General features: G+C 32.4%; 2 protein-coding genes and 2 non-coding genes across 6 annotated transcripts in view; all 4 read left to right on the forward strand.

Moving 5' to 3' along the window:
• The window catches only part of LOC126717012 (cullin-1-like), a 75046-nt gene that overhangs the window by 9361 nt on the left and 41725 nt on the right, over positions 1-23960 (forward strand). The window lies entirely within an intron of this gene.
• LOC126717008 (glutathione S-transferase T3-like) lies at positions 7553-15220 on the forward strand. 3 transcript variants are annotated; one of them, XM_050418147.1, is made up of 4 exons: positions 7553-8259; positions 8384-8454; positions 8981-9411; positions 9503-11663. In XM_050418147.1, the coding sequence occupies exons 3-4, from the start codon at positions 8983-8985 to the stop codon at positions 10097-10099; spliced, it is 1026 nt and encodes a 341-aa protein (XP_050274104.1). In that variant the 5' UTR covers positions 7553-8259; positions 8384-8454; positions 8981-8982; the 3' UTR covers positions 10100-11663. The 3 variants fall into 3 exon arrangements, 2 of the variants coding, with proteins under 2 accessions (XP_050274104.1, XP_050274103.1); XM_050418146.1 differs by lacking the exons at positions 8981-9411; positions 9503-11663 and adding an exon at positions 13189-15220 and having other exon boundaries at positions 7559-8259; XR_007652370.1 differs by lacking the exons at positions 8981-9411; positions 9503-11663 and adding an exon at positions 11835-11895 and having other exon boundaries at positions 7576-8259.
• Positions 11569-11651, forward strand: LOC126720099 (small nucleolar RNA Z122). The gene has a single exon (XR_007653263.1). It is a non-coding gene; the product is annotated as a small nucleolar RNA Z122 (small nucleolar RNA).
• LOC126720100 (small nucleolar RNA Z122) lies at positions 11826-11913 on the forward strand. The gene has a single exon (XR_007653264.1). It is a non-coding gene; the product is annotated as a small nucleolar RNA Z122 (small nucleolar RNA).

Raw genomic sequence — 23960 nt, forward strand, 5'->3', positions numbered from 1 at the left:
ACAGAAATCCAGAATAATCTCTTGGGTAAATTACAATTTACCCCTTGTGGTTTGGCCATGTCACAATTTAATCCACAATGTTTCATTTTCTACATTTACAGCCCTGTACTTTGAAGTCTTTGGACTAAAAAGAAATTATTAGGGTTCTATTTGAATCATTAGATTTTATATTTTGTGGAAAAATCTACCCTAAATTATCTAAGCTACGCCAGCCCTCGAGTAGGGCACTTAGGTTAAGATCCATGCGCCAACTCTTATGGATGCCCACCAACGAAGGATTGCTGGCAGCAGGACTCAAACCTAGGTGGGTTAGATAAAGTGTCAGAGCCTTTCCAACTGAACCATTCTCCATTGGCGCAAAAAAAAAAAAAAAAAAAAAAAAAAATATTCATTTTCTTTGTACCACAGTTGTACCATTGCAATAGATTTTCTTTGAAAAGAAATGTAAATGTTTGCAAAACTCATTTTACCCCAATAACACAAATTACGCTGAGTAAAACTAAGTATATAAATTATAAATAGCTCAACAACTATTCCACTTTTTCTTTCCAAAATGGAATAACCCATAATAAGCAATTTGCATACTAAACATAATTCGTACCTTACAGAGTTTTTTTTTTTTTTTTATATATTTATAAGTTGGCAAATCTTTGCATAATTTTAATTTACTTCTGTGTAATCCACATTCTAGAACAATGAGCAAGTGCATGTTTATTGAGATTGCACATATGTCTAGGGAGGGTGCTATGCTTTGGACTTTGGGGGGGATGGCCCCATCCAATTTTTTTTTTTTTTTAATAAAAAAAATACTAGTGTATATATAGTTAATAATTTTAACAATTTTTATTTTCTCCAAAAAAAAAACTTATCAATTTTTAATTTGGTTCAATGAAATAACACTTGCCCCCCTAACAATATTATTGATACATTTAAAATGTCAAAAAAAAAAATCTGAAATCTAAAACAAAATTAACAAGCCCAACAATGAAAATTATTAATAGCAAAACTAAAAAAAATTAAGCTTAATCAACTAATTTTACGTAACACAAAGAATTGTGCCTTTTAAAAAGTTTTATTTTTACCCTTAACCAAAAGATGACACAAGCATCAAAGATGCATGTCGAGTTCCATTTTCATAAATGATTGCATTGTATTATATTAAGAAACAATGATTTTGTATTTTTGTCTTTATTGACAGTTTGTTAATATTAAATGGATGCTTATTTAGAATTTCATAATGATTTTTTTTTTTTATAATACTTTTGTCTACCTTAACTCCAAATTTTGGCTCTATCCCTGCATACATTTGTGAATAAAGATTATAAGCTAATCCTAAGATTTTAGGTTTTAGTTGGCGAATTCTATGTATGAAATGTATATACATTTATTTTTTCTTCTTTTGTGAAATTATTAGACAATTAGTTGGCTACAAACTTTGAATTATTAGACAATTAAAAATAAGACAAAGTTTGGTTACAAACTTAGTTGTTGCATAAGGTTATAACTTTACTAAATATTTTTTTATTAAATGTGAATTTTGACAAATCTACCATTGGATTATATTATCTTTTTATATTCTCCATGCTTACGAAATTTTCAAGAAATTAAATATCAATAGCTATATCATTAATCACTTATTTAATTGCAAGTTTTCATGGTCTAAAATTATGTTTAAAAAAAGTTTATAGATTGGATAGTAAATAACATCTGATTGACACAAAATTTGACATGTTTGGTAAGAATGTAAAGAGCATGCAATCCAATGATTAGATTTTCAAAATATATAACAATAGTTTTTTTTTTTTTATATAATTTATTTAAGAAGTGTAGCTTTGGGCTACAACTAAGAGGCGTAACTTTGTGTAAAGCTTGTCTAGGACAAACTCTAGATGGCTAGACCCTATAACTCCTATATACCCTACTAAAGTAGAATCTAGATAGCTTAAAAGAGTAGGAAGGAATGAATGTATTAATGTGCGATGAAAATGAAAAGAAATGAATCAAATGATCTCTTTCTTTTTTTGGATGTTAAATGTAAAGGGAACAAATATTAGGAAAGAAAAAAACATTATGGAACTTCATTATCATTATATATACCTTACTTATTCTTTACTTTTTATTTGTGATTTAATCTAACAGAGTAAAAATCTATTTTGACTTAAAAAAAAAAAATGCAAAGTGTGGCTACACGATGGCTACAAATCTCACTAAAAAAAATTAATATGATTATATATTTGGAAAATCTAACTATTGAATTACATGTTCTTTATTTTTTTTTTAACACACGTTCAATTTGTGTCAATCAGCTGTTATTTACTATTCTGTACTTTAAACTTATTTTTTATGCAAAATTTTAGATTACAAAAACTTGAAATTTAAAAGTTTGATTAATGACATAATTGTTGATTTTAGATCTTTTGGAAGTATAAAAAATATATAAACCAAGAACTGTCACCCCACTCCAATCAAAATCAACAAACCCAAAATGGCCATCCATTCAAATCCAATTAAATTAACCCAGCAAAATCTGAAATACATTAGAAGGGCTCATATTCATAAGCAACCTAATTGGATTCTTCAGTGATTTATGCAACGAAGAACAATACCACCTGTGATTTTGAATACCTATGTGCCTCTATCGCTCAAATCACACTTTTCAATCACACCCATTTGAAGACCCACCTAGGCCAGTAGGCCACCTGTGATTTTCGTTCCAATTGAAGATCCATTTGAATAACTCAATCACCCAAAAAAAAAAAAAAAATGATGTGTAGAACATCCATTCCCTCGTCAGTTCACAAGGACCATATAGTGGGTCTACAAATACATAGAATTACTCAACCAAGCAACCTCGAATTGAAAAAAAAAAAGGTACTCCCTAAGTTTTAAGGACTTCACCCTCAAACATCTGGAAGGGTGTTTTCTATTCATAAGCTTGTGTCTGCCTCAGTAGCGGCTTTAAGAGTGTTTTTCAGGATGGTCATTAAGAAACTTAAATTATACAATATTTGATAAAAAAAGATAGTTATATTTCATTATCAATGCTGCAAGTTATATCTTTTTCAAAATTTTAGTTAAATAAAATTTTTCTTGGATTTTTCTTTTTGTTTGTAAAGGCCCAATATATTGTTAAAAGGACCAAAGTTTGACTACAAACTTGGTTGTAGTCTATGACTACAACTTTCACTAAACAAATTAACATGACTAAATATTTTGAAAATCTAACCGTTGAATTGTATGTTTTTTATGTTCTTAAAACGCATGTCAAGTTTCATGTCAATTGGATGTTATTTACTATTTGATCCGTAAACTTATTTTTTGCGTATGATTTTAGACTACAAAAATTAGAAAATTAAATATTTGATTGATGACATAAGCTATTGATCTTTAATCTTCTTGAAGTTTTGCAAGTAGGGAGGATATAAGAAAAAAATGCAATTTATTTGTGAAATTTTTGAAATTCATATCCTATAAAAAAATATTGAGTGGAGTTGTAACTTTAATTTACAACCAAGTTTGTTGCTAAACTTTGTCCAAAGTTTAATTATATTAGGCTTAAAAAAATTTAGGGTGGTCACACATTTTTTTTAAGGTAAAAAAATTATAAAATTTTTTAATTTTATATATAATAATGATTTTTTTTTCAGGATGGTCCTATGACCACCCTGACTCTAACTGGAGCCGCAAGTAGTCTGCCTCTTTCTTAGATCAGAGGTTTTTTTTTTTTTAATTTCTTTTCTTTATATTTTCTCTAAAATGAATTAATAAAATATAATGAATTATACTTGATGTTCGAACAAAATTTTTAATTAAATTTTTATTCCATGTGGCAGTACATGTGACATATGATGTGGCATACAAATAATTTTTTATTTTCAATGTTAGCCACATTTACATTTTTCATCTGTTACTTAATGGCAATTACTACTTTGACACATTACCAAAAGGATAGGGACTCTATTGACACATTCAAAATATTAGGGTTCAAATTGATATTCAGTGTAAAGGTTAAGGACCAAACTTGTAATATACCCAAAATTTTATTTTTGCCCTTAACCAAAAGCTGACACAAGCATCAATGATGCATGTCGAGTTCCATTTTCATAAATGATTGCATTGTAATGTATTAAGAAACAATGATTTTGTGTTTTTGTCTCTATTGATGGTTTGTTATACTAAATGTATGCTTATTTATTTTTTATTTTTGAAACAAATGTATGCTTATTTAGAATTTCATAATGATATATATATTTGTTTATACTTTCGTCTATCTTAACTCTAAGTTTTGGCTCTATCACTGCATACATTTATGAATAAAGATTACAAGCTAATCCTAAGATGTTAGATTTTAGTTGGTGAATTCTGTGTATGAAACCTATACACATTTATTTTTTCTTCTTTTGTGAAATTATTAGACAATTAGACATTTAGTCGGCTACAAACTTCGAATTATTAGACAATTAAAGATAAGACAAAGTTTTGTTACAAACTTGGTTGTAGCCTAAGGTTACAATTTTACTAAATATCGTTTTATTAAATGTGAATTTTGACAAATCTACTATTAGATTATATCTTTTTATATCTCTTACAAAATTTTCAAGATATCAAAGATTAATAACTATATCATCAATCAATTATTTAAACTAGTATGTAATCCCATGCATATGTATAGATACACTTAAAGGTATACAATAAAATGCATAATATAATTCCTATATATAATTTAAATACTATTAATAGTTATTTTTATATTTTGTTAACTCTTTAAAAAATTTCGTAAGGATATTATTAGGTATAAAATGTAAATTGTCTATTTTTATTTATTTATTTATTATTGTGAAGCACTTTTTTTTTTTTTTTTTTTTTTTTTTTTTACGATTCATTTATTCTACACTCTTTGGTTTTTGTACTTAGTAACTCGCTTTGATGAATATTTATAATGTGGTCCCACATTTGATTCTAAAATTAAGAAATAAAACTTTTTAAGAATAAATAATTTAGGACACATAGCGTAAAATTGGAACTCTAATTTGGAATTTTATTTGAGTTTCTTTCAGCTTCATCTATTATTATATATATAAATTACAAGTTTTTGTAATATAAAATTATGTATAAAAAAATTTTTATTGATCATATAGTAAATAACATCTAGTTGATACAAAATTTGACATGTTTGGTAAGAGCGTAAAGAGCATGCAATCCAATTGTTAGATTTTTAGAATATGTAGCAATGTTAATTTTTTTAAAAGGAAGTGTAGTTTTGGACTACAACTAAGAAGTGTAACTTTTATGTAAAGCTTGTCTAGGACTAGCTTTAGACCGTGTAACTCCTATATATACCCTACCAAAGCAGCATCTAGATAGCTTAAAAGAGTGGGAAGGAATGAATGAATTGATGTGTAATGAAAAATAAAAGAAAAGAATCAAATGATCTCTTTCTTTTCTTGAATGTTAAATGTAAAGAGAATGAATATTAGGAAAGAAAAAAACATTATGGAACTTCATTATCATTATATATACCTTACTTATTCTTTACTTTTTATTTGTGATTTAATCTAATAGGGTAAAAATCTATTTTGACTTAAAAAAAAAAAAAAAAAAAAAAGGAAAAGTGTGGCTACTTGGTGGCTACAAATCTCACTAAAAAAAATTAACATGATTACATACTTTAAAAATCTAACCATTAAATTGCATGTTCTTTATTTTTTTAACACACATATTCAATTTGTGTCAATCGACTGTTATTTACTATTCTATTCTTTGAAATTATTTTTTATACATAATTTTAAATTACAAAAGCTTGAAATTTAAATGTTTGATTAATGACATAACTATTGATCTTTAGTCTTTTGGAAATTTGGCAAGTATAAAAGATATAAAAATAAATAAATAAATAAACCGTTGGGCCTTTCTTCAACTATTGAGCAATTTTGGTTGGGACTAGGTGTTGGTTCATTAATTTATTGGTAAACCACCTACAATTATGACATTTTTTTCCCCTTGCAAATAGTTTCTCTTTTAGTGGAAGATTCAAGTTAACTTTAACTGTGGTAGTGGTGACTGAAGAGCTTAGTGATGACTAAAGAGCAATTATGTAATAGTGGCCACTCAGTCAGCAAAGGGCGAGGTGGGAGACTAGTTTGACTACAGTGGTTGCAATTTTTGGGATGTGGGTTTTTGATTTTTTTGGTCTTGATCAACTATTATTTCAGGGCATGTGATATTCTGGAGGTCTTTTTTGGATGATCAAGGACGAAATTTGGTGATTTTGTGGGATTTTGATTATTGGGTTTTACTGGGTTTTAGATTTTCTGAAGTGGGTTTTTTGATATTTTGTGGCCTTGATCATATTTCAATTGAGGGGAAGTGAAATATTGGAGGAATGTTTGGGTTATTGTAGTTAAATTTAGGTTAGTGTTAAGGGTTTTCTATTGGTGGTCGTGGAGATGGGGGAGATTGAGCTTGAAGAGTGAGAGGCTTGTTGTTCTTACGTGGACAATGATCAAAACATCGATATTGATGTTGCTTTCTCTTAAATTATTAGGGTTTTTGACATAGGACAAGGGGGAACAACAAAATTTGATTTAGAACACAAGGGCAGATCTGGTATAACTAGAAGCTGACACAAGCATCAAAGATGCATGTCGTGTTCCATTTTCATAAATGATTGCATTGTAATATATTAAGAAATAATGATTTTGTGTTTTTATCTCTATTGATGGTTTGTTATACTAAATGTATGCTTATTTAGAATTTCATAATTTTATATATATATATATATATATATATATTTGTTTATACTTTCGTCTACCTTAACTCCAAGTTTTGGCTCTATCGCTACATACATTTATGAATAAAGATTACAAGCTAATCCTAAGATGTTAGGTTTTAGTTGGCGAATTCCATGTATGAAACTTATTTACATTTATTTTTTCTTCTTTTGTGAAATTATTAGACAATTAGACATTTAGTTGGCTACAAACTTTGAATTATTAGACAATTAAAGATAAGACAAAGTTTGGTTACAAACTTGGTTGTAGCCTAAGGTACAATTTCACTAAATATCATTTTATTAAATGTGAATTTTTGACAAATCTACGATTGAATTATATTATCTTTTTATATCCTCCATGCATACAAAATTTTCAGGAGATCAAAGATCAATAATTATTTTATTAATCAATTATTTAAATTACAAGTTTTTGTAGTCTAAAATTATTAATAAAACTTTTTTATTGATCATATAGTAAATAACATCTAATTAATACAAAATTTGACATGTTTGGTAAGAGCATAAAGAGCATGCAATCCAATGGTTAGATTTTTAAAACATATAGCAATGTTAACTTTTTTTAAAGGAAGTGTAGCTTTGGGCTACAACTAAGAAGCGTAACTTTATGTAAAGCTTGTCTAGGACTAGCCCTAGACCCTGTAACTCTTATATATACCCTACTAAAATGGCATTTAGATAGCTTAAAAGAGTAAGAGCATCCACAATGGGCTTCTCAAATGCCAAATTGTAAAGTAAATTTGGCATTTGGGCCCAATTTACCCCAGCAATTGGATTGCTAAATCTGGGACCGGCCAAATTTTTTTGGCATACTGCTACAGTGCGATCTCACATATGAGATCGCACTGTAGCGCTATGCCATCCAACAAAATTTTATTTTAATAGTGCACAGTCGCTCAACCTCTCTCTCTCTCTTCCTACACTACCGGTTTTTGCTCTCTCGCGCCATCAAGCTTTTCCCTTTCCCTCGCTTTTCTCTCCGATCACCAAGCCGCTGTCTCACCAAGCCTCGCTTTTCTCTCCGATCACCAAGCCATCGCTGTCACCAAGCCTCGCTTTTCTCTCCGATCAACAAGCCGCTGTTCGAATCACCAAGCCTCTGCCGATTCACCCTCACCCATCTCCAAATCCGTTTTCACTGTCACCAAGCCTCGCTATTCTCTCCGATCACCAAGCCGCTGTCACCAAGCCTCGCTTTTCTCTCCGATCAAGAAGCCGCTGTCCGAATCACCAAGCCTCTGCCTCTGCCGATCCACCCTCACCCATCTCCAAATCCGTTTCACTGTCACCGAGCTTCGCTTTTCTCTCCGATCACCAAGCCGCTGTCACCAAGCCTCGCTTTTCTCTCCGATCACCAAGCCGCTGTCCGAATCACCAAGCCTCTGCCTCTGCCTCTGCCTCTGCCGATTCACCGAAGCTTCGTCGGTCTCTCAAATAAAATCAAAATCAAAATCAAAGCAATTTACTAGGTGGGTTTTGATCCATGTTCGATTTTTTGTGTTTGTGTTTCTTTTCTCTTTCTGCAAGAAAAGGGGGATTCAGCTTGTGTTTGTGTTTGTATTTTGATCTAAGAATTGCTGTTGATGTTTGCAGAGGTGGGATTCAGCTTCATCACGAGGGTTTTCGCTTGCTGTCGGATTAGCATCTTCAGAAAGTCTGCTCAGGTTCAACTCTATGATTTTGTTTGATTTCTATATATTTTTGCAGAGAATATATATTATATCCGAAGTGGCTGTGTAAAGGGCTTATATTTTGTAACAAAAAATTACTGTTGTATATATAGTCGAAATAGATTGATTATTGGATTATATTTGGCAAACTTACTGCACATAATGCACGGATTGTTTGCTTTCCAATCAGTATTCTCACTGTTGATAGTTGATACACCAACCTAACAACTGTAGGAGCTATAGGAGGATCTAATTAAGGAATTATATAGCAAATCCACCCACTTTCCTTCTCTCTCTATCTTAGAGGTTATTGATTGTCCCGATGATAAGAGGGTTTAGTTCCCAAATTAAAAGGAAGGAAAACCAAACAAACAAATAAATAAATGAGCAGTGGAGTATGAAAATAAATAAATAAATGACTAGTCTTTTTCTCCATGCATGATTATTCGAGCTGTGAGTCTAGCAGAGTAAGCTGTCAACATATTTTGTTTTGACTAGGAGTTGTCAACATATATTGTAGGGATGGATACACAAGAAGAGATAACACGATATGATAATGTCTCACAAATGGATGATGATTTTCTGGCATCATTTTTAAGTGAGTCTCAAAATACTTCAATGCATGGCCAAGAGTCTTGTCCGGAAGTTGAAGTTGTCACCCCTAATCCAACAAAACGTGGTGGCAACTTCAGTGTAGATGAGGACAACCTCCTTGTCTCCGCATGGCTTAACACTAGCATGGATGCCGTGCAAGGTACTGACCAAAGGATTGAAAAATTTTGGAAGAAAGTTTGGCAGTACTTTTGCGAGAATAATACTTACGGAACCACACGTTCTGCTTCCTCCCTCCAAAGTCGATGGGGAAATATTAATAGGGAGACAAGTAGGTTTGCTGGGTTCATGGCTAAAGTTGAAGCCCGAAATCCAAGCGGTATGACTTACGAGGACAAGGTATAAATACTTTTGCAATATTGTCACAATAATAATTTCCGAATAGTTTCAAGACACTAATTATTTTATTTTATTTTATTTTTAAATTTAGTTGAAAGAAGCAAAGGAACTATATAAAGATTCACCAACTTCAACAAGCAGCAAAAAACCAGTTTTTGCATTTGAGCATTGTTGGGTTGTGTTGAAGAACCAACCAAAGTGGGGTATGCCTAAGGAAAGATCAAAGGGACTTCCTCAAACTCCAAGTTCAATTGATCAAGTTTGTAGTAATAATGATGACACAATGGAGGTAGAGAGACCAATTGGTAGAAAAGCCGAAAAGGCTAAGCGAAAGAGAACAGATGGTGATAAGGGTTTTGAGGATTATTTGGTGAAAAAAATGCAGTATATGCAAGAATCACATGAACAAGACAATGAGGCTCTTCGCATCAAAGCGGATAGGGTTCGAGTGGATGCGCAAAGAGCTGATATTGAAAAGGAAAGAGCTGATATTGAAAAAGAAAGGCTTCGTCTTGAAACTAGTAGGGAGATGCATAGAGTTGATATTGAAAATGAAAAGCTTCGTCTTGAAACTATTAGGGAGGAGGGAAGAATAATGACCTTGGATACAAGTGGCATGAATGACAAAGAAAAACTTTATTTTGAAAATCTCAAGAATCAAATCCTTGCAAGACAACAATTAGAGTAAATAGTTGGGTTTGATCCAAGGAGATGATGTTTTGTCATAACTATATTTTGGTAGTAAATTATATATGGGTTGGGGTTTGGCATATGTAAATGCTATTTTGTTTCAACCTTATTTTGGTAGTGGTTTATTTTAAACGTAAGTTTGGAACATGTAGATGATGTATTGTTCCAACTTGATCAATTGGCAGTAGGTTGTGCCATTTATGTAATCACATTATTTTTGGTTATATGAAAAACTTATGTCCTTTCTATGTTTGATGAAGTTTAAAAGTGATCGTTTTTAGTCCCTTAGATGATGTGGCCTAACTAAAAATTGACATGTGATCATTCCATAGGGACTAAGATTGCTCTCCTTTTCAATTTAATTGTGGTAAACTGGTAATGCAACTTTTGTTTGTGTGGAGATGGGGAGGTTTGTATATATTCGATGGATACACGAGATTAAGATTCAGCAAATGGAATATTGGAGTTAATGCCAAACAAGGAGAGAGTGAAACGAAGTTGTTTGAGAATTTTGTAATATATGATGTGCTGAAATGGTGTTGTTTGGATTCATTGTTCCGGTTCAAGGTACAATAAGGATTAGGGAAGCCTAGTAGGATTTAGATTAAGGCGTTGAGGAAGTGCTTGACAAAGTCTCTGTGAATCTCATCTAGTTATTGATAATGTGTCTATTAATTACCTGATGAAGTTTTAGTTTCTATAATATCTCGCTTGACTTTGAAAGAAGCAGGAAGAAGTAGCATTATTTAAGATGGAAAAGGATGTCAAGATTTTAGTGTAGAAAAAGGCAAAAGGCAATATTTGTCTAAGTGAAGCAAGGCCTCAAATTCTAAATATAGTTATTATACTAAGAATGAACTCAAATCATACGTGTCTAATACCCTGGAATTTTATATTAAAGTCTTTGTGGCTCTACAAATGTGTGCTACATGAGAAAAAATTAATCAACAATAAGCTTTACAACAAGCTAGGCACAGTTTGAATTGATGCTGGAGTGCTCTTGCACATGTTAATGTTATGAGCGTATTTTCGTTGTTTAATTGAGATAGGTTGTTGCCTTTTCTCACAGTTATGAGCTCCGAAATTTTCTTCGTCTACTCTCTCTCTCACAGTATGGATATATTTTTCACAATTTCCTCCAACAGACTTTCAATAAAAATTTCAATTGAAGCGTTGTTGATGCAAATGGAACCATAATCTTTTTCACTAATTATTATTTAATTATATTTTTCATATTAGTGCTTTTATTTTTTTGGATTGGTTAGTTACACACCCACCCAATGGGTCTTGAACCCTTGACCTCACCCTCCACCTACCATCCAACACTTGTAAGGGGAGGAAGTGACAATTGTGCTGGAGCTCACTGTCAATTTTTCCCCCCCCCCATATTTTATATTTCACGTCTTAGTGACCTTTGTTAGGCATCCATCTGTGGTGAGATGACTGGATTTAGTGGTTTTATTGGACTTTGGGAAATGATGCCAAAACTTAAAGAGTGACTGAAGCATAAGCTCTGCTGAATATTATTTGCATGTCAGTCTGATCCCAAATTCTCTGTGGTTCTTTTATATTGATATACATACATATATATTTTTATTTTTTATGATGATCTTTTGTGAATAGTGACAAGATTGGTAGTCTCTTCTATGTTCTTGTTTGTGTTAATGGGTTGTTGTGGTAAACTTACATCATTTGACTTTTGTAATTTGTTGTTTATTTCGGACTTTGGGAAGTGATGAGAAGATAAAAACTGATTGGAAAAGTCACCAGCAATGCTGAAATTATTCATTTGCACGTCAGTCTGAACCCAGGTTTCAATGTTTATGACTTATCTATTCCATATTAGTGTCTATTTTTGTACTTTACTTCTTAGCAACATTTGTTAGATATTATTTGTTAGCAAAAACTACCCAACAGAACAGGTCTGCAAGAGAACTGTGCCTTTTGTAGGTTTTTTTTTTCTTTCTTTTTGGGCTGCTTTTGGTTCTACTTTTTGGGCAGGGCTGCAGTTTCAAGCTGAAACTCGGCAGAGAAATTAATTGGACCATGGTGCCTTTAAGCTGTTTAGAGCAAAGATCTTGGACCATTGTACCTAAGCTAAAGACATAAATAAAACTAGCCCACAAATCGTTAAACAAATGCATTATTTTGTGGCAGCTTTAGCAGTTAGCACACTTAAGTACCATCTCTGTTTGTGATCAAAACAGCTGGCTCGTGGGCCATGCCAAGGCTGAGTTTGAAGGAGATATGGAGTACCCAAAACATTTATGAGCACCTCTTTTAAAGAACAGATTACAACCAAATAAAATATATCGTTTGCTAAAGCTTAATTCATGATGGGAAAAATGACAGGATGATTTAAGTACAAGGAATGATAATAATAATAATAATAAGCGTTAAAAAACTTTGGCAAATTTTTGCTAGAATATCTAGTTTATAACCTCTACATAGGCAACTGCAATATTTGTGTGTGTAACTTTTCTAAGTAATGAATTGTGCACATTCATAGTATCACATAGAAACATAATAGATTCAAATCAAATGTTTTAAATATTTTAAGTTTAAATGCATGAATTTGCATATAAATATAATAGATGCTTTGTGTATATACCATGCCTTTTAATTGTTGTGAGTTATTAAGCAACCTTTGGGGCTCATGATTGCTTGCATACTAGTTTTCAAATTTCAATGTCGACAGTTTCTGTCCCATATGCGTATTAGTTGCTTGCCGAATCAAAACAATCAAAGGTGGTGTCTTAAGAATTTCTTCCTACATTGGTGGTGGTTAAACATACTTGACTATTTAACATTATAGCATGTACAATACATGGTTCTAGTTCGTAGTGCTGAAGGAGAAGATTATGAGCCTTGGGGACTTTTGCTTTATTTCTTATCAATCTTTAGCATATACAATAGTGGTATCAACTATATGTTTTACGTCTTATCAATCTTTACCAGGGGTTTTTTGTTTTGACAGATTTTAAGCTTTGTTTATTGAATAATATATCTACTTGTTCCCTCTCCATAATGTAATCTCTGCTTGCTTTGCAATAATTGTGATAATTTCCTGACACTGTTGTCTTCAAGGTTGTCTCCATGGGTCGCTCTAGGCTTCGTAAATTGCTTTTAGACGACTCAGACGAGGATGAGATAATGAGGCGAGTTCTTAAGGGTTCAACATCACAACGTAAACGTCGTCGGTATATCGAACGTGATCGTTTGGCAGGCCATAAAAGACTTTATCTCGACTACTTTGCCGACACACCAGTATATCCTCCTAATTTATTTCGGAGGAGATTTCGGATGAGTCGGTCTCTTTTTCTCCGTATTCAATCCGCAGTGGAAACTTATGAACCTTACTTTATCCAAAAAAGAGATAATGCGCAAAGGCTTGGTTTATCTTCTCTTCAAAAGATAACAGCTGCACTTAGGATGCTTGCGTATGGAGTGGCAGCTGATTTTATGGATGAGTATGTGCGGATTGGAGAATCCACTGCAATAGAGAGTATGAAAAAATTTGTTCAAGCTGTGGTTGATATTTTCTCCAAGGAATACTTGAGGTCCCCAAACAATGAAGACATTGCTAGACTTTTAGTCAATGGGGAAAGACGTGGATTTCCAGGGATGCTAGGAAGCATTGATTGCATGCATTGGAAATGGAAAAATTGTCCGACTGCATGGAAAGGTCAGTACTCTGGTCACATTCGTGAGCCAACCATTGTTTTGGAAGCAGTAGCATCATTTGATCTTTGGATATGGCATGCATTTTTTGGATTACCTGGGTCAAATAATGACATTAATGTATTAGAACGGTCTCCTATATTTTCTGAGCTCGAACAAGGACGTGCTCCTGCAGTTAATTACTCAATCAATGGCCATGAGTATACAATGGGATACTACCTTGCTGATGGCATATATCCGAAGTGGTCAACATTTGTTAAAACAATTCCATCTCCACGAGGACATAAGAACAAATTATTTGCAAAAGCTCAAGAGGCTTATAGAAAGGATGTAGAGCGTGCATTTGGAGTGCTTCAAGCAAGATTCGCAATTGTGCGTGGGCCTGCAAGATTTTTCTATAGTGAAACGCTCCAAGACATCATGAAAGCATGCGTAATTCTTCATAACATGATCATTGAGGATGAGCGAGATGTAAATGAAGCAGTGGAAGTAGATTATGAGCAAATTGATGACAATCCTACTATACAACTGTCACGGGAGAACACAAATGAATTTACGGAGTTCATTGAAACCCATCAATGTATTCGAGACCATCAAATTCATTCTCAACTCCAATTAGACCTCATTGAACATTTATGGCAATTAGAAGGGGAGTTGTAGGAACTTAAGTGTGTGAGTTATGCATGTGGGGTTTTATTATAATTTGATATATGTACGAGTCTTCTAAAGACAACATTGATAGTTATGTATGTGGATTGTAATTTTTTTTTGTTTTTTTTTTTTTTTTTAGAAACTATGTGGATTGTATCTATATATATATGTGGATTATAAAAGTTGGTAGGTTGAGTACATTGTTATTTGGCAGGTTGCATGTATATATATGTATGTGAAATTTAAAAATTGGCAGGTTGAATATATTGATATTTGGCAGGTTGTATGTATATATATGTATGTAGATTTTTTAAATTGGCAGGTTGAGTACATTGATATTTGGCAGGTTGCATTTATATGTATGTATGTGGATTTTTAAAGTTAACAAGTTTCAGTAAATTGATATTTGGCAAGTTCTTTCTCCAAAAAAAAAAAAAAAAAAAATGGCAGGTTCTATATATATATATATATATATATATGTGTGTGTGTGTGTGTGTATCTGGATCATTAAAATTGACAGGTTGAATACATTAATATTTGACAGGATGCATCTATAAATATTTATGTGGATTTTACATCAATATTTGACTGGTTTTATGGAATATATATGTGTGTGGATTTTTAAAGTTGACAAATTTAAGTACGTTGATATTTGGCAGGTTCTTTCTCAAAAAAAAAAAAAAAAAAAAAAAAAAAATTGGCAGTTGTTGAAATAGTTGGAAATAAATTGAAAAAAAAATCGGTAGGTTGGTGAAACAGTTGGAAATAAATTGAAATTGAAAAGAAATTGAAAAGAAAAAAAAAGTGGCAGACCGTTGGAAATGTAATAGGAATAGTTGATTTTGAAAACAAAAAAGGTAGTTGGAAAAGTAATAATAAAAAAAGATTAAAAAAATAATATTTTTTTAAGATGGTAGAATAATAGAATTTTGGGATGGTGGGTGTATTGTAAAATGGTATGGTATAATTGATAAAGTAGCTTTTTGGGATGGTAAAATAAGATGGGATTTAGAATCCGGATGTGGATGCTCTAAGAAGGAATGAATTGATGTGTAATGAAAAAGAAAAGAAAGGAATCAAATGATCTCTTTCTTTTCTTGGATGTTAAATGTATGGAGAACGAATATTAGGAAAGAAAAAAAAACATTATGAAACTTTATTATCATTATATATACCTAACTTATTCTTTACTTTTTACTTGTGATTTAATCTAATAGGGTAAAAATCTATTTTGACTTTTTTTTTTTTTTTTTAAAAAGGAAAAGTATGGCTACACAATAGTTACAACTCTCACTAAAAAAATTAACATGATTACATATTTTGAAAATCTAACTATTGAAATGCATGTTCTTTTTTTTTTTTTTTAACACAAATTAAATTATTGTCAATCAGCTGTTATTTACTATTCTATTTTTTAAACTTATTTTTTCTTGCATAATTTTAAATTACAAAAACTTGAAATTTAAATGTTTGATTAATGACATAACTATTGATCTTTGATCTTTTGGAAATTTGGCAAGAATAAAAGATATAAGAAAAAATATATATAAACCAATGGTGGATTTGTCAAAATTTACATCCAAAATGTGTAAATGTATGCGCCTTTCTTCTACAATTAAGCAATTTTGGTTGGGATTAAGTGTGTTGATTCATTAATTTACTGGTAAGCCACCAACAATTTTGACATTTTTTGCACTTGCAAATAGTTTTTCTCTTTTGGTGGAAGATCAAGTTAATTTTATCTGTAGTGGTAGTGGTGATTGAACAGGTCTTACCAGTTGCAATTATGTAATAGTGGAAAGTGTTAGTACGGACAAGCAAGCAAAAAGAAAGAAAATGTAAATGGTAGTAAGAATTCTGGACATGGATCAAAAAAAGATTAAATTAAAGAGAGAATATAAGTCTAATTTGGCAAGCAAATCGTAAATGCCTAACCTTATTTCTCTTGTTCCACACAAGTCATACAAGTCTAAAGTGGCAAGCAAGCATAAATGCTTTGCTTTGCCTACTTCTCTCTTTTTGGCACAATGGCATAATAATCCTCTATATATAATAGAAGTTCTAAATGAGTTCTACAAATTTGGCTTTCACAAAACTACAATTGAGGCTAACTTGGGACCTTTCTTAGGGTGTTTTGAAGCCAAAATATGGGTCGTATAGTAAGTATTGATATTTGATTTTATAAATTTGTTCATATATATATGCGTGTATGTGTGTGTTATTTTTTCAATTGTTATTTAGAAATGATGGAGTGCTTTGCTTACTTAAAATTTGTCATATAGATGTCAGATGTGGTAAAATTTCATTGCACTTAAAATTGACACTATTTGTGTGAGACATATTATTGCTAAATGGTTTAGTTTATGTTACATTTAATATACGTTTGGTAAAATGTATATCACTTAAATAACTTATTTCTTTCAAGTCCAAATTTTCTATCCCACTTTTACTGCTCCACTATATACTTCACAAATAAAAACATGTCACATGTCCATCTATTTTATTAAATGCTAAATTTATGCTTTCTATTATTTCGATTATCTAAATTTATGCCTTCTATTATTTTGATTATTCTAAATAAAAACCTATAATAACTCTTTATAGATTAGTAAGTTTTATATGCCTAATTACCTTTATATTTGAAAAAAATAATAGTAATAAATCACCTTAGCAAGATGGTTGTAGAAAAGAAATTCATTTCACAGTGGGTTTAGCAAACTATTGTTATTAAAAAAAAAAGTTTTGAGGAGTATAATTTTTGTAAAAGTTACCCAAAGTCTAACTTGAATCCATTCCTTATCAAATATTCATTTTGTCTCATATTGATAGTAAGATAGTTTACATTCCTTCACAATCGTTAACAACTCATTTTTTTTCCCCTCTATTTATCATATGTGGGGAAGAGAGTTTTTGAACCTAAATTTTCTTCATCAAGAACATCCAGCAATGCTATTCGGCTTTAAAACTCTTGTCAAAATATTAAAAGACATAAAGATTAAGGGAGTGATAGATTGAACAACCAAAAAATTATAAATAAATAAAAAGATTAAGAGAATGATTAAATGGAAAAAAGGCATACCTTGTTTCGAGAAGAAACTATACAATTACAAATAAGAAATTACCTTGTTGCATTTCTAATGGTAAAATTAGAGTAACATTGAACCATGTTCGTGTAAGCTTTATGTGAAATTCTAAACAATTTCACTCTTTCATTTTTGTATATCCAAATAAAATTTCTTGCTAAAATTTCTCTTGAAGGTTTTGTTGGATTAGCTTTGTTGTTTTGAGTTGTATTAGTTGATCTGGATTAAGTAAAAACTTGCCTAAAAAATAAACTGTATCAAATATGAAGGCAAACTTAGCTTCACTCTTTACTTGATATACTGAATAAAGATAAACTTAAAATAGGGATAGACATTTTCATGAATGATGACAGTTGACATAAAATGGAAAGAATAAAGTAAAAAATGACAATTGACATAATATTTATTTTTAACTTATTAGGTGCATTGCTTTTAATTAAAAAAATTATCAATTTATTTTACTTATTTGAAATTTTAAGAAATTAGTTAAAAGGCTTCCTATATATGTCAATACAATAGTGTTAAGTTCTTCACCTTCTAACATTGCCACCCACCCGGCCCAACCCATGCCGGGTGGGTATTTTAAGTTATAAACGATGAGGTCAAAATTTCCTAATTTCATTGTAAATCCAATTTCTTTACTTACTTTTATTAGACTCACTCAATCCCGAAAAAACCCAGCTGTGCAAACTGCAAACCCATTCTTTAAAACAAAGTCGAACACCTGATTCCCATTAAAAAAAAAAAAAAAAAAAAGAGGTCGTACACCTGATGTGCTGCAGCTTATACTCTCTCTGTAAGTAACGGTACGAACCCAAACCAAAAGCTTGGAATCTTTTTGTTATTAATATATGTATAGTCACCTCAGTATCTCTCTATCTCGCTACCAAACTCCAAATCGGTCATTTTACATCAAAATTTAAGAAAATGGTGTGTTGTTAGATTGATTCGATACCAATTGTCACGCATCACTATCTTTTTTTTTTTTTTTTGGGTAAGCAGGCATCACTATCACCATCACTGCCTGCCTCTTCTCTCTCTGTTTCTTTTCGTATATTAATGTGAATCTCAATGTCACCTACCCACCCCCCTTTGTGTCTCATCTGAATCTGATGCCCTTTTCTTTCTTTTTCTCTTAACTAATTTGATGATTGTTACTGTGACTGTGCATATCATTGAAAAAGGTTTTAGCCACATGGCTACGGCAGCCGCCGCCGCCGCAGCAGCTTCCACAATTTTGCGATTCAAAGCATCCCTGGGTCTTCAATCCAGACGACAGAAGTGGAAAACTTTGTTGGGGGTGCCAAGAATCAATTTATGGTCCTAGCTACCGTCGGATATGGGAATTTTACCGCCTTGACGTTCATAAATCATGTGCGGAATTGCCCCTTGGGATGCACCATCCCTTGCACCCAATTCATCCTCTCATTCTCTTCGATGAAAAGACACATTATCCTGAAGAAGAAGAACACAAACAAAAGACCAAATGCCAAGTCTGCAATGAATCTCGCTGACAATACACTTATCGCTGTTACCGCTGCGACTTCAACCTTCACGTCACATGTGCTTCCTTACCACCCACCATCGAATCTGAAGTCCACCACCACCCATTAACTCCCCTTTGGAAGTGGATGACGTACACTTGTGACCTTTGTGGCGAAGAAGTCAAAGGAATACCTAATCAGTGTGCCCTATGTAGTTATTGCATTCATAATACTTGTGCTTCTTTGCCACGCACACTCAAAGTTGAATATCACAGGCACCCCCTCCACCTCACTCATTCTTTTCTTGAAGTTGAGCTCCATCAATCCGACTTCCGATTTTGTAAGCGCTGTGCTCAAAAAGTGAACACAAACTCTGGGTTTTACTATTGCTCCGAATGCGATTTCATTGCCCATCTCGATTGTGCTGCGGACTACAGATATAGGGAGAACATAGATTTGCTGAAACTTAAAGAGAAGGAAAATGAAGATTTAGAGCTCGATCAATCTGTTGACTCAGCAGCTTACAAAGTCAAAGATATCAAAGTGAGGGAGGACGGAACTAAAATAGTCACAGAAATCCAACACTTTAGTCATGGGCATGATTTAAAGCTTTCGGATGATGAAGTACTAAATATTGAAAAATGCAACGGGTGCGTACAAGCCATTTTTCCTCCCTTTTATACTTGTGTAAATTGTAGCTTCTTTCTACATGAATCTTGTGCTAAATTACCTAGAAAAAAACAACACCCACTTCATCAACACTTACTCACCCTCTTCCCAAGTTCAACTGATTATTGGAATACATTTATGTGTAGAGCTTGTAAGTGCAAAGGCAGTGGATTCAACTATAGTTGTGAGAGATGCAGGTTTAGTCTTGATGTTTCATGTAGTTTAGTCTCAGATATCCTTATCCATCATGGTCATGAGCATCAACTTCTTCTCTCAAGCATAGAATCTAAACATAATTGTAGTTGTTGTGATTCTAAAATTTTCCCAATATTCCGTTGTACCACTTGTGACTTTGCTTTGGACTTCAAATGTGCTACACTACCACAAGCCGCAAGGTACAAACAACATGAGCATCCCTTCACTCTCTGTTATACTGTTGAAGATGACTCCGGTGAATATTATTGTGATATTTGTGAAGATGAACGAGACCCAAAACATTGGTTCTATTATTGTGCAAATTGCAGTTATCCTTCACATACCAAATGTATTCTTGGGGAAAACCCAAATCTCAAGTAACACATATAATGGCCATCTGCCTGGAGGTTCTTACACATTTGTTTGTCACCTACACACCTTTAATTTCATTGAGGAAATCAAAGGCCGCCCTCAATGTAATAGATGCAATACTTCTTTCAAAGATTTGATTTATCAATGTGCCCAATGTAATTTCTAGATGCTCTATTATTGTTTATAGAAAGAAAACTGTTGTTTAAATTTTTATGCTATACTAAACATAGTAGACAGAATTTTTGGTGCATGAAATTTGTAATTCTTATTCTATTTATTTTATTTTATTTACTTTTGAACTTAAGCTTAGCTTATTAGGATTGTTGTTTTGTACCTCTCAAATGCCCACAACATTTAATATATTGTCACATTTACTAAATTTAATTTTTAGTCCTTCAAGCAACCTGCTAAATTCTCCATTGATTTGAACCAACCAATCTGGATGCTGGCACTAACCTTGAGGTGAGTTTTTCTCTATTTGTTTTAGTATGTTTGGATTCTTGAACATCATATGAGCTGGTTGTTGGTGTTTATGTTTGTTTAGTTGTTAGGACATTGGTCAATTCCCGATGATGTGACCATTTTGGGGCTATGGATGGTGTTTGGAGGTCTTTTTGAAGAAAAAAACCTTAGATACCTCTTAAATTGCTTAAATTAAAAGTATACAAGTAGTTTAGGATCAAATTTAAAATGCCGCATTGTTTTTGGAAAATTTGCTTGTTATTTTGTAGCAACCATAATTAATTGTTATTCCTAAATACAAATTCTCTGAAAGTATATAGAATTTCCTAGAAGTTATTGTTAGTAAAATGTGAGGCTGGCCTTTTCTTCTAAAAGGTGTCTACTATTTTGCTTAAATAATACCTGATATGCCAAAACTATTAACTCTACTGCTTTCCAAGTATGGAGAAATCGTCTTAGATAGAGGGGAAAGTTGTGGCCTTCAAAATACCTGTCAAGGCAAATATGCAGTCTTAGAGAAGATAAGAATCCACAAAAGCAGGTAGCCAAACCAAGAAATGTTGGTTTTCCTATGATTTTGTAATCAATTAAGTCGTTTTATTTTTGTTTACTTCTCTTATGTGCTATTAATGTTCTTTTGGCAGTGGGCCCACTGGAGCATTGGAGATATGATGTCACCATCCATGTAGAAATTGTTTCTTCACTCATCTGTTGACCTGAGAAATATTGTAAGAGTTTCGATCTTATATATCCTTTGAACCACTATACTTTCAGAATATGGTGTATATGTCTAACAAGATTAGGATTTATTAAAGTCATGTATTTTGTGAAAGTATTCTACTGAGTGTCAGACATTCACAAAGGAATTAAAAGTATGTACTATATATTCGTTTGAATTGCATGCAAATTTTCTGACAAGCATGTGAAGGCGACAGATTTCTTTAAATTGAAAGGGGGAAATGGTGTGTACTATTTATTCATTATAATGGTTTAATTTTTGTATAACCTTTGATGGTTTGTTACATATGTAACTCAGCATTTCATTTATTGTTGCAAATAATGAATTGCATATATTTGTGTAATCTTTTAGTTTTCCACTCTATAACTGATTAGTGAGCTCTGAAGATGCCAAAGCTGGTTAAAGTTGAAATAGTAGAGCAATTCCAGAATTCATTTTATAACCTTGTTTGTGGATAACAAGGATGGTTCATAGACTGTCTGTTTCCAGTGAAGATGTTGGCACTTACAAGAAGGGTGGGTCGCTACTCCAGACACTAGTAGACACAAACTTAACATTAGGCTTGGCAGTTCTAATATTTGGACTAAGTGTTGATTTGATCTAAATTTGGGCCTTTTATATTATTTTATTTTTGTTCCAATATTTATAGTCTTTGAGAGATGGAATGAGGTTAAGGAACCAATTGGCATTCTTTTGGAGCACAAGCTATAGCCTATAGTATATGATTATACTCAAACTTTCATTTTCTCGTACCAAGCCCTAAAGTATATGATTATACTCAAACTTTCATTTGCTTGTACCAAGCTTTAGAGCGTTGTTTTTGAGTGATGCATTTTTACAAATTTTGTGAATTTCATTTTACCGCATTATTGCAATTTCCATTTGGTCATATTTGAATCAATTTTTCCTTTTTTTGGTGTACACTCTTCCTTTTTTTTTCTGTTATGTGCAGATGCAGATAGTCTTTTATTCTCTAGTGGGGGTTCAATAACAATAGTTTAATAAATATTGGTTGGTAATTTAGAGAATCGATGCTTTCAACATCTTATTCTCAGGTACCTTCTCTCTTACACCCCTACATTCTTTTTGGGAATCTTATTTTCTTATTTTATTTATTTTTAAGTTTTGGGAGTTTTTCACTTTTTGGAGTTAAATACTTAAATATCTATACTGTGTTTTTGTTTGCTCATGTTCTTGCTTGTACACAATCAGTACAAGTTCAACTTTTAATGCCATTGTTATAACTTAGGCACAGAGCAATCGTTACAAAAGGTAGGTAGGCGATGGATGTGTGACGTTTGAATCGGAACAAATTTTTTTTTCATGACTATGGAGATATTTTTCTTACAAGATCAAAAACCCAATTGGTATAAAGGTCTGTATCGTGGTTTGGATCATCTAGTTACTCCAATGTGGTGGAGGGAATGTGTCTTGCTCAACTGGTGTTTGACAAAATGGCCGACTTCTTTGGCATGGCTTTAGCTGCACTTAAGATTGTATTCCATTAAACATTATTTTGTTTAGAATGACAAAAGAATCTGCCAGGCAAATGTGGGTCATTCTGCCTCCACCTTATAGTTGTGCAAAGTGTAGCTTTTTCCTTCATAAATCTTGTGTTAAATTACCTAGAAAAAGCAACAATATCACTCACTCACCTCCCAAAGACACTATACAAGACGGATTGTAATAACCTCAATATGCCTACAGAGGATAAGTATGAAAATGTGCAAGCATTTATTCTTCTTGTTATTTTCTCAATTATGGGCCTACAATCATGATAGCTCAGCTTACCAGGGACTAGAGGCATACCTAGATATCTAATTGGGAGACTACTTTTGCTTAAAGTGAAGAGCATCCAAAATCTGGTTCTTTAGATTTGTAGATACACCTGTACAAAATACTTTACTTTTAGAGTATTAATCTACAAGCCATAAATCACTTTAAAGTCTTCAAAATGCTTTTCGCTCACTGAATTGGGAGTAGATAAGCTCTCATGAAAATCATTCAGTTGTCTTCAAAATAAAGATTAATATGCCGCATATTCTCACATCTGGGATGGAGTTTGAATTCCTTGCAACCAAGAATCCTTTTTTTAGCACTTTAAGGAACTCCATTGCCAGCAAAAACAAATAATTGGACAATGGATACATTTGTCTCATCCCCTTGGCTCCTTGAAAATAACCAGCTAGTCCTCCATTTACAGTCACATAATATGTAGGAGTGGTAATAAAATTCACAACTTGAAGGCAATAAAAAGTAAACTATCGTTCCAGATTTTCCATTGAATCATAAGCTTTCCTAATTTCCACCTTGATGGTACACCTGTCTTGGCCTTATTCTCTATGGTAGAGTAGTTCTTAAAAATTTCATGAGCTAATAGCACATTTTCTGCTATATTCCAGCCAAGCACAATGGCAGTTTGGTTGGGACTAATGATATCATTCAAGCATGCTTTAAGTCTTAGTCAAGTTCTTTGTGATGCGCTTATAAATTATACTTCAACAAAAAAATTGGTCTATAATT

The sequence above is a fragment of the Quercus robur genome, chromosome 3 (assembly GCF_932294415.1).
Source record: "Quercus robur chromosome 3, dhQueRobu3.1, whole genome shotgun sequence".
NCBI classification, from domain to species: domain Eukaryota; kingdom Viridiplantae; phylum Streptophyta; class Magnoliopsida; order Fagales; family Fagaceae; genus Quercus; species Quercus robur.